The sequence below is a fragment of the Entelurus aequoreus genome, linkage group LG10, assembly GCF_033978785.1.
Source record: "Entelurus aequoreus isolate RoL-2023_Sb linkage group LG10, RoL_Eaeq_v1.1, whole genome shotgun sequence".
NCBI classification, from domain to species: Eukaryota; Metazoa; Chordata; class Actinopteri; order Syngnathiformes; family Syngnathidae; genus Entelurus; species Entelurus aequoreus.
Window position 1 is genome coordinate 68,066,971 of NC_084740.1, and position 11,812 is coordinate 68,078,782.

The window sequence follows — 11,812 nt, forward strand, 5'->3', positions numbered from 1 at the left end:
CATTGCATTCACTTGTGTGTGTGAAAAGTCGTAGATATTATGTGACTGGGCACGCACGCAAAGGCAGTGCCTTTAAGGTTTATTGGTGCTCTGTATTTCTCCCTACGTCCGTGTACACAGCGGCGTTTTAAAAAGTCATACATTTTACTTTTTTTAAAACCGATACCGATAAATTCTGATATTACATTTTAAAGTGTTTATCGGCCGATAATATCGGCAGTCCGATATTATCTGTAATTACTACTAATAATACTAGGGATGTCCAATAATGACTTTTTGCTGATATCCGATATTGTCCAACTCTTAATTACAGATACAGATATCAACCGATACCGATATATACAGTCGTGGAATTAACACATTATTATGCCTAATTTGGACAACCAGGTATGGTGAAGATAAGGTCCTTTTTAAAAAAAATTAATAATATAAGATAAATAAATTAAAAACATTTTCTTGAATAAAAATGAAAGTAAAACAATATAAAAACAATTACATAGAAACTAGTAATTCATGAAAATGAGTAAAATTAAGTGTTAAAGGTTAGTACTATTAGTGGACCAGCAGCACGCACAATCATGTGTGCTTACGGACTGTATCCCTTGCAGACTGTATTGATATATATTGATATATAATGTAGGAACCAGAATATTAATAACAGAAATAAACAACCCTTTTGTGCGAAAGAGTGTTAATGGGGGAGGGAGTTTTTTTGGGTTGGTGCACTAATTGTAAGTGTATCTTGTGTTTTTTATGTTGATTTAATTTAAAAAAAAATTAATAAAAAAACCCCCGAAAAAACCAGATACCGATAATAAAAAAAACGATACCGATAATTTCCGATATTACATTTTAAAGCATTTATCGGACATCTCTAAATAATACCGATAATGATGATGACGTTAATAATAGAGGAGTGATTGCATTGTTTTTAAAATGTGTTGAGGTTGAATAACTGCACATGTTCACTCCTAAGTGGCGTCGTAAGGCCAACAAACGTTGATGGAAATCAGTGCTATAAATTAGGTGTCACTAACTAAGGCAGGGGTGTCCAAAGTGCAGCCATTTGCCGCCCGCAGCTAATTGTTTACCGGCCCGCCACACATTCTGGAAATACTATTGTAAAAATAAAAAAGAACATTAAAAAAAGTGGAATGAGGTGAAATCTAACGAGAAAAAGTTGCAATGTAGACACAAAAGCTGCCATGCAGGCTGTTTTTTTTTTTCTTTTGTCTTTCTTCACTTTTCTTTTTTTGCCATTGCTCAAAAAAAAAAAAATTATGACAAAAAATCCATGTTATAATGAATTTTTTTCAGGGCTCCAATTACTTCAAATATTTCACTTTAAAATGTTTCATGTGGTAAATATTGCATATATTGTGTAGTAGCCATATAAAAACATCAAAGTTTTCTTTGACAAAAGCGCATAAAACAAACAAAATAATAGTTCCAGCATAACATGGACAGATATATCTGAAGTTGATCTTGTAGCTTAAGTGTTGAAAGTAAAAGAAAAACCTAATAAAATTGTATCACTTTATGAGTGGGGCACCTTTTGGATCCCAAATATATTTAGTGATTTTTTATTTATCTTTTCACTGTGATTACTCAAAAATATGAAAGAATTAAAATCAATGGTGTCCTGCATTATTGATCTTTTAGGGCTCTAATTACTAAATACTGCATATTTCAGTTTTACTATAAAAAAACTAAGTTGTTTTTGACAGAAAAGCCATAAAACATTTTTTTTAATTTGTATTACTTTATATCAACTTGAAGTTGATATAAAGATTTACTGTAAGCGTTAAATAATTAAAAAATAATAATAATCTGACTTATTTTTTAACATTTTAATGACTGAGACCCTTTATGGTCCCCGGGACCCCTAAAGGTAAAATAAATAAAAAATGCATACATTTTGTTATGGTTTGAAAATGAAAAATATCAAAATGGCCCCCACATGCTTTAATTTTTCCGTGTGCGGCCCTCAGTGGAAAAAGTTTGGACACCCCTGAACTAAGGAGAAGCCAGGATCTGTGGAATGCGACACTACTTTCTGTAAGGCACAAATTGCACACTAGCTTGTATTGGCACGAAACAAAGCAGAGGAATATGTTAGCGGCTGCTTCTAAATATAGCATGCGGATGTTAGCGTGATGCTAATGACTTCCCGACTGTCATCTTAATGACAAGTGCGTGGCCCCCACAGACTAACCCGAGTCATTACAGACGTCAGGCGACAAAACACCTGCTACTCCGTCCAGCGATAGCGTTTCTACACGCTTATAAAACGCCATGACAACAGCTGTGTTTTTAGCGAGGACCAAAGCTGGCAGGAGGAGGTCCCGCGTTCTGCGGCCTACCCGCTCGGCGAGCTCGGCAGTTTGGCGGGACGTAGCCTCAGATGTTCTTGGCACAGGACGGCATCTGTAAAAGCTGACAGGCTGGTCAGGACAGCTGTTGTTGATTGTCTTTCCTGTAAATTAGCGCCGTAAACGTCCATAAAGTCGCTTGATGGCGTGCTAGCGAGCGGCGCAAAGAGATGTTGTTTGCGCGGAGCAGCTCAATCAGCGAGACGCAAAGCGGCCCTTTGGGACTCGCTGCGCGGGGAAGACGTCCAAGTTGAAGGAAAACAACATCTTGCCGTCCTACTGAGTGGAAGTTGTTGTGTCCTGTCTTCTCTGCCACATGATAGCAGCTTGTACTCCTCACTCTTTGGAACAAGGGCTTTTCATTTCACATGCTAAATACTAGCTCGTCTGCTCGCTCACTGGAAGAAAGCGCTACCTGATTACGTTACGTTACGTTACGTGCTTTCCTTTTCAAGAAGTAGTTTTTTTCCGTTTGAATGTTAGAACAATTTGAGAAGCCGGTGTGAATGTGTTGGTCTGGGCTGTTCTCCTGAAGCTTCAGTAAAACTTGATAGTATTCCTATTCCGTCTTGATGGTCCTTTTTACTCAGCATATATGTCATCGAAAGAACTTGGGATAGACCAGTGACTTTAATTCCCTGGGAGGAAAAGCTGATCAGACGCAACAGTAGCTAAACCCCTACTTGGTTATATTGCAGATGGTTAAGTGCTACCTGATCAGGAAAAAGGTGGCAAAGAGCTACCCGATTATGTTAAAATAATACTTAATTATGTTAGATAAAGTCTTACCAAGTTACAATAAAAGGTAGCTAAACTTCTACTTAAAGTACCAATGATTGTCACACACACACTAGGTGTGGTGAAATTTGTCCTCTGCATTTGACCCATCCCCTTGTTCACACCCTGGGAGGTGAGGGGAGCAGTGGGCAGCAGCGGTGCCGCGCCCGGGAATCATTTTTGGTGATTTAACCCCCAATTCCAACCCTTGATGCTGAGTGCCAAGCAGGGAGGTAATGGGTCCCATTTTTATAGTCTTTGGTATGACTCGGCCGGGGTTTGAACTCACAACCTACCGCTCTCAGGGCGGACACTCTAACCACTAGGCCACTGAGTAGTACTTGGTACTTGGTTATATTGCAAATGGTTAAGTGCTACCCGATCAGGATAAAGGTGGCAAAGAGCTACCTGATTATGGTAAACTACTACCTGATTATGATAGATCAAGTCTTACCAAGTTACAATAAAGGTAGATAAACTCCTACTTGGTTATATTGAAGATGGTTAAGTGCTACCTGATCAGGATAAAGGTGGCAAAGAGCTACCCGATTATGGTAAAATTCTACCTAATTATGTTGGATAAAGTCTTACCAAGTTACAATAAAGGTAGATAAACTCCTACTTGGTTATATTGAAGATGGTTAAGTGCTACCTGATCAGGATAAAGGTGGCAAAGAGCTACCCGATTATGGTAAAATTCTACCTAATTATGTTGGATAAAGTCTTACCAAGTTACAATAAAGGTAGATAAACTCCTACTTGGTTTTATTGAAGATGGTTAAGTGCTACCTGATCAGGATAAAGGTGGCAAAGTGCTACCTGATTATGGTGAAGTACTACCTGAATATGTTGGATAAAGTCTTACCAAGTTACGCTAAAGGTAGTGTGGGGAATGCATATATGTTTAATAAGAGTTCTTTCTATATTCATATTCATGTTTGGAGCAGCTAGTACTTTTCCATTGTATACTCTGTGTACCAGTTTCCCTTTGTCTACAGTGGTCTGTTTAGTGTTTTAGACATTGGAATGTGAAGAAGATACACCCCCCTCCTTGCCTTATCAGTGTTGGGGAAGGGAGAGGAATTCCTTTCTTGGGGGGTGGGGGTCTGCTTTCCTTTTCAAGAAGTAGTTTTTTTCCGTTTGAATGTAAGAACAATTTGAGAAGCCGGTATGAATGTATTGGGCTTAGGAGACTAAAGTGCTACCAGGCTGGAAAGGAAAGTATTACCGGATTGGGTATGAGTTGCTATTTGATTGCAACATGGAGCAGAAGTGTTACCCAATAAGGTTATGGTAGGTAAAGTCCTGGTTAGGTTAACGGCAGTAAAATGTCACAAAGTCAGCTAGCTGATGAAGCTAGCAGTGCTAACATACGTTTAGTATGTGTTGAACCCTATTTTTCGGAGTGCACAGACCCAAGAAATCTATAAAGTTGTTTCAAATCTTACCAAATCTCCCCAAAAACTATGTGATACAGCTATAAAATGCTATCTGACTGAATTCCAGGAAATACAATTATTCCTTGGTGGCTTACACAAAAGAGAAAGGTTACCTGATTGTGTCGTGAGGGGGAAAAAAAATAATAATATACCTGACTTTTCGAGTAAATATAGAGCGCTACCTGGTCTGTTTACAGGACCTGATTGGGTTCCAGAACTAAAGTGCTTCCTGAGTGGCTCACATGTAAGTAGTGATACCTAATTGGACAGTAAAGTGCTAACAGTAGGTGTAGCGCAGGGGTCACCAACGCGGTGCCCGCGGGCACCAGGTAGCCCGTAAGGACCAGATGAGTAGCCCGCTGGCCTGTTCTAAAAATAGCTCAAATAGCAGCACTTACCAGTGAGCTGCCTCTATTTTTTAAATTGTATTTATTTACTAGCAAGCTGGTCTCACTTTGCCCGACATTTTTAATTCTAAGAGAGACAAAACTCAAATAGAATTTGAAAATCCAAGAAAATATTTTAAAGACTTGGTCTTCACTTGTTTAAATACATTCATTATTTTTTTTACTTTGCTTCTTATAACTTTCAGAAAGACAATTTTACAGAAAAAATACAACCTTAAAAATTATTTTAGGATTTTTAAACACATATACCTTTTTACCTTTTAAATTCCTTCCTCTTCTTTCCTGACAATTTAAATCAATGTTCAAGTAATTTTTTTATTTTTATTGTAAAGAATAATAAATACATTTTAATTTAATTATTCATTTTAGCTTCTGTTTTTTCCACGAAGAATATTTGTGAAATATTTCTTCAAACTTATTATGATTAAAATTCAAAACAATTATTCTGGCAAATCTAGAAAATCTGTAGAATCAAATTTAAATCTTATTTCAAAGTCTTTTGAATTTCTTTTAAAATTTTTGTCCTGGAAAATCTAGAAGAAATAACGATTTATCTTTGTTAGAAATATAGCTTGGTCCAATTTGTTATATATTCTAACAAAGTGCAGATTGGATTTTAACCTATTTAAAACATGTCATCAAAATTCTAAAATTAATCTTAATCAGGAAAAATTACTAATGATGTTCCATAAATTCTTTTTTAATTTTTTAAAAAAGATTCGAATTAGCTAGTTTTTCTCTTTTCTTTTTTCGGTTGAATTTTAAAGAGTCGAAATTGAAGATAAACTATGTTTCAAAATGTAATTGTCATTTTTTTCGTGTTTTCTCCTCTTTTAAATCGTTGAATTAAGTGTAAACATCATTAATTATTAATAATAACATAGAGTTAAAGGTAAATTGAGCAAATTGGCTATTTCTGGCAATTTATTGAAGTGTGTATCAAACTGGTAGCCCTTCGCATTAATCACTACCCAAGAAGTAGCTCTTGGTTTCAAAAAGGTTGGTGACCCCTGGTGTAGCGTATACTTAAGATCACAAAACAAACAGAATTGTCACCTTTTGTGTTGAAGAGGCGGGACCTCTTGCAGCTGTAAACCACTTCCTGTTGGCAGTGCTCCGACCGGGACACGATAGCCTGCAGCTGCGCCGCAGAGGCGCCGTAATCGAGCGCCACGACGTGCGGCGCCTGCAGAGTCCAGGCCTGGACTCGGACCGGAGACGTGCTGTTGTGGGCCAGCACCGTCCAAACTTTCTCCTCTGAAAAACACAAAGTTGTATGAATACGGGGAAAAAAAAATGACAAAATGTTCAAGCAGCTCGAGAAGAGCATCCGCGAAACGACTGCAGCAGGTCTGAGTCACCGCGCCGAGCGGACTATTAAATAATTAACCTTGCCATCCGTCCACTGTTTTTTAATTGTGAGCGCAGTGCAGCTGTGTGCTTTATAACGTGATTACTTGGCGTTCTGCAGTCCACTCAGAAATTAATTGCTCATGAATCTTGGGAGGCGCCGCCAGCAGAGTGGAGTGTCGAGTCGACTGACAGCTGCGTGTATTTTACTTTGGGTCTGGGCGAGAGAGACGTCGCTCGTCCTCACCCAACTCCCGTCCATTCTTGACGCCACGCTGCGAGCACTTTTTCACATTTATTTTGGTCTCCAAGGCCCGTGTGATATTTGACGCCTTACAAATACTGACAGCCTTGGCAAACCAAGCCGACTCTGCCAGTCGACCAAGATTGTTTATAATAGTTCAGGTACAATGGCTAGACAAAAGCATTTATCTGCACAAACGCAGCACAAATGTAGGGGACAGGTTTGGAGAAATTTTGACAAGATAGGGGGTTATTAATAATCAAACGTTAATAACATAAAAAATTATAAAAAGCTAATAACATGACAACCATAATAGTTAGACAAAAGCATTTTGCAGCATAAAAAATAGCACAAACTTAGCACATATGTTTGGCACATGTTTGCGAGAGATTTTGACAATACAGGGGGTTATTAATAATCAAATGTTAATAACAAACAATTATAAAAGTTAATAACATGACAACCATAATAGTTAGACAAAAACATTTATCTGCACAAACCAGCACAAATGTAGCACAAATGTTTGGGACAGGTTTGGAGAAATTTTGACAAGATAGGGGGCTATTAATAATCAAACGTTAATAACATAAACAATTCTAATAGTAATAACATGACAACCATAATAGTTAGACAAAAGCATTTATCTGCACAAACCAGCACAAACGTAGCACAAATGTTTGGGGGCAGGTTTGGAGAAATTTTGACAAGACGGGAAGTTATTAATAATCAAACGTGACTAACATCATTATAAAAGTTAATAACATGACAACCATAATAGTTAGACAAAAGCATTTATCTGCACAAACCAGCACAAATGAAGGGGACAGGTTTGGAGAAATTTTGACAAGATATGGGGCTATTAATAATCAAATGTTAATAACAAACAATTATAATAGTAATAACATGACAACCATAATAGTAAGACGAAAGCATTTATCTGCACAAACCAGCACAAACGTAGCAGAAATGTTTGGGGGCAGGTTTGGAGAAATTTTGACAAGATATGGGGCTATTAATAATCAAACGTTAATAACATAAACACTTATAATAGTAATAACATGACAACCATAATAGTAAGACAAAAGCATTTATCTGCACAAACCAGCACAAATGTAGCACAAATGTTTGGGGACAGGTTTGGAGAAATTTTGACAAGACGGGAAGTTATTAATAATCAAACGTGACTAACAAACAATTATAAAAGTTAATAACATGACAACCATAATAGTTAGACAAAAGCATTTATCTGCACAAACCAGCACAAATGTAGGGGACAGGTTTGGAGAAATTTTGACAAGATAGGGGGCTATTAATAATCAAATGTTAATAACAAACAATTATAATAGTAATAACATGACAACCATAATAGTTAGACAAAAGCATTTATCTGCACAAACCAGCACAAACGTAGCACAAATGTTTGGGGACAGGTTTGGAGAAATTTTGACAAGACGGGAAGTTATTAATAATCAAACGTGACTAACATAAACAATTATAAAAGTTAATAACATGACAACCATAATAGTTAGACAAAAGCATTTATCTGCACAAACGCAGCACAAAGGTAGGGGACAGGTTTGGAGAAATTTTGACAAGATAGGGGGTTATTAATAATCAAACGTTAATAACATAAAAAAATTAATAACATGACAACCATAATAGTTAGACAAAAGCATTTTGCAGCATAAAAAATAGCACAAACTTAGCACATATGTTTGGCACATGTTTGCGAGAGATTTTGACAAGACAGGGGGTTATTAATAATCAAACGTTAATAACATAAACAATTATAAAAGTTAATAACATGACAACCATAATAGTTAGACAAAAGCATTTATCTGCACAAACCAGCACAAACGTAGCACAAATGTTTGGGGGCAGGTTTGGAGAAATTTTGACAAGATATGGGGCTATTAATAATCAAACGTTAATAACATAAACAATTATAATAGTAATAACATGACAACCATAATAGTAAGACAAAAGCATTTATCTGCACAAACCAGCACAAACGTAGCACAAATGTTTGGGGACAGGTTTGGAGCAATTTTGACAAGACGGGAAGTTATTAATAATCAAACGTGACTAACATAATTATAAAAGTTAATAACATGACAACCATAATAGTAAGACAAAAGCATTTATCTGCACAAACCAGCACAAACGTAGCACAAATGTTTGGGGGCAGGTTTGGAGAAATTTTGACAAGATATGGGGATATTAATAATCAAATGTTAATAACAAACAATTATAATAGTAATAACATGACAACCATAATAGTTAGACAAAAGCATTTATCTGCACAAACCAGCACAAACGTAGCACAAATGTTTGGGGACAGGTTTGGAGCAATTTTGACAAGACGGGAAGTTATTAATAATCAAACGTGACTAACATAATTATAAAAGTTAATAACATGACAACCATAATAGTTAGACAAAAGCATTTATCTGCACAAACCAGCACAAACGTAGCACAAATGTTTGGGGGCAGGTTTGGAGAAATTTTGACAAGATATGGGGATATTAATAATCAAACGTTAATAACATAAACAATTATAATAGTAATAACATGACAACCATAATAGTAAGACAAAAGCATTTATCTGCACAAACCAGCACAAACGTAGCACAAATGTTTGGGGACAGGTTTGGAGAAATTTTGACAAGACGGGAAGTTATTAATAATCAAACGTGACTAACATAAACAATTATAAAAGTTAATAACATGACAACCATAATAGTTAGACAAAAGCATTTATCTGCACAAACCAGCACAAATGTAGGGGACAGGTTTGGAGAAATTTTGACAAGATATGGGGCTATTAATAATCAAATGTTAATAACAAACAATTATAATAGTAATAACATGACAACCATAATAGTTAGACAAAAGCATTTATCTGCACAAACCAGCACAAACGTAGCACAAATGTTTGGGGGCAGGTTTGGAGAAATTTTGACAAGATATGGGGCTATTAATAATCAAACGTTAATAACAAACAATTATAATAGTAATAACATGACAACCATAATAGTAAGACAAAAGCATTTATCTGCACAAACCAGCACAAACGTAGCACAAATGTTTGGGTGCAGGTTTGGAGAAATTTTGACAAGACGGGAAGTTATTAATAATCAAACGTGACTAACATAAACAATTATAAAAGTTAATAACATGACAACCATAATAGTTAGACAAAAGCATTTATCTGCACAAACCAGCACAAATGAAGGGGACAGGTTTGGAGAAATTTTGACAAGATATGGGGCTATTAATAATCAAATGTTAATAACAAACAATTATAATAGTAATAACATGACAACCATAATAGTTAGACAAAAGCATTTATCTGCACAAACCAGCACAAACGTAGCACAAATGTTTGGGGACAGGTTGGAGAAATTTTGACGGGAAGTTATTAATAATCAAACGTGACTAACATAAATAATTATAAAAGTTAATAACATGACAACCATAATAGTTAGACAAAAGCATTTATCTGCACAAACCAGCACAAATGTAGGGGACAGGTTTGGAGAAATTTTGACAAGATAGGGGGCTATTAATAATCAAATGTTAATAACAAACAATTATAATAGTAATAACATGACAACCATAATAGTTAGACAAAAGCATTTATCTGCACAAACCAGCACAAACGTAGCACAAATGTTTGGGGGCAGGTTTGGAGAAATTTTGACAAGATATGGGGCTATTAATAATCAAACGTTAATAACATAAACAATTATAATAGTAATAACATGACAACCATAATAGTAAGACAAAAGCATTTATCTGCACAAACCAGCACAAACGTAGCACAAATGTTTGGGGACAGGTTTGGAGAAATTTTGACAAGACGGGAAGTTATTAATAATCAAACGTGACTAACATAATTATAAAAGTTAATAACATGACAACCATAATAGTTAGACAAAAGCATTTATCTGCACAAACCAGCACAAATGTAGGGGACAGGTTTGGAGAAATTTTGACAAGATAGGGGGTTATTAATAATCAAACGTTAATAACATAAAAAATTATAAAAAGTTAATAACATGACAACCATAATAGTTAGACAAAAGCATTTTGCAGCATAAAAAATAGCACAAACTTAGCACATATGTTTGGCACATGTTTGCGAGAGATTTTGACAAGACAGGGGGTTATTAATAATCAAACGTTAATAACATAAACAATTATAAAAGTTAATAACATGACAACCATAATAGTTAGACAAAAGCATTTATCTGCACAAACCAGCACAAATGTAGCACAAATGTTGGGGGCAGGTTTGGAGAAATTTTTACAAGATATGGAGCTATTAATAATCAAACGTTAACAAAAATGTATAAAAAGTTAATAACATGACAACCATAATAGTTAGACAAAAGCATTTTGCAGCATAAAAAATAGCACAAACTTAGCACAAATGTTGGGAACATGTTTGCGAGAGATTTTGACAATACAGGGGGTTATTAATAATCAAATGTTAATAACAAACAATTATAAAAGTTAATAACATGACAACCATAATAGTTAGACAAAAGCATTTATCTGCACAAACCAGCACAAATGTAGCACAAATGTTGGGGGCAAGTTTGGAGAAATTTTTACAAGATATGGAGCTATTAATAATCAAACGTTAATAACAAAAATTTATAAAAAGTTAATAACATGACAACCATAATAGTTAGACAAAAGCATTTTGCAGCATAAAAAATAGCACAAACTTAGCACAAATGTTGGGAACAAGTTTGCGAGAGATTTTGACAAGACAGGGGGTTATTAATAATCAAACGTTAATAACATAAACAATTATAAAAGTTAATAACATGACAACCATAATAGTTAGACAAAAGCATTTATCTGCACAAACCAGCACAAATGTAGCACAAATGTTGGGGGCAGGTTTGGAGAAATTTTTACAAGATATGGAGCTATTAATAATCAAACGTTAATAACATAAAAATTTATAAAAAGTTAATAACATGACAACCATAATAGTTAGACAAAAGCATTTTGCAGCATAAAAAATAGCACAAACTTAGCACAAATGTTGGGAACATGTTTGCGAGAGATTTTGACAATACAGGGGGTTATTAATAATCAAATGTTAATAACATAAACAATTATAAAAGTTAATAACATGACAACCATAATAGTTAGACAAAAGCATTTATCTGCACAAACCAGCACAAATGTAGCACAAATGTTGGG

At 35.3% G+C, this 11,812-nt stretch overlaps 1 protein-coding gene across 4 annotated transcripts in view; it reads right to left on the bottom strand.

Moving 5' to 3' along the window:
- The window catches only part of LOC133658960 (contactin-associated protein-like 5), a 318,220-nt gene that overhangs the window by 75,102 nt on the left and 231,306 nt on the right, over positions 1-11,812 (bottom strand). For all 4 annotated transcript variants that reach the window (XM_062061522.1, XM_062061521.1, XM_062061524.1 and 1 more), the window contains exon 13: positions 6,052-6,252. In XM_062061522.1, coding sequence (XP_061917506.1) covers positions 6,052-6,252 — 201 coding nt within the window. The remainder of the gene's footprint in view (positions 1-6,051; positions 6,253-11,812) is intronic.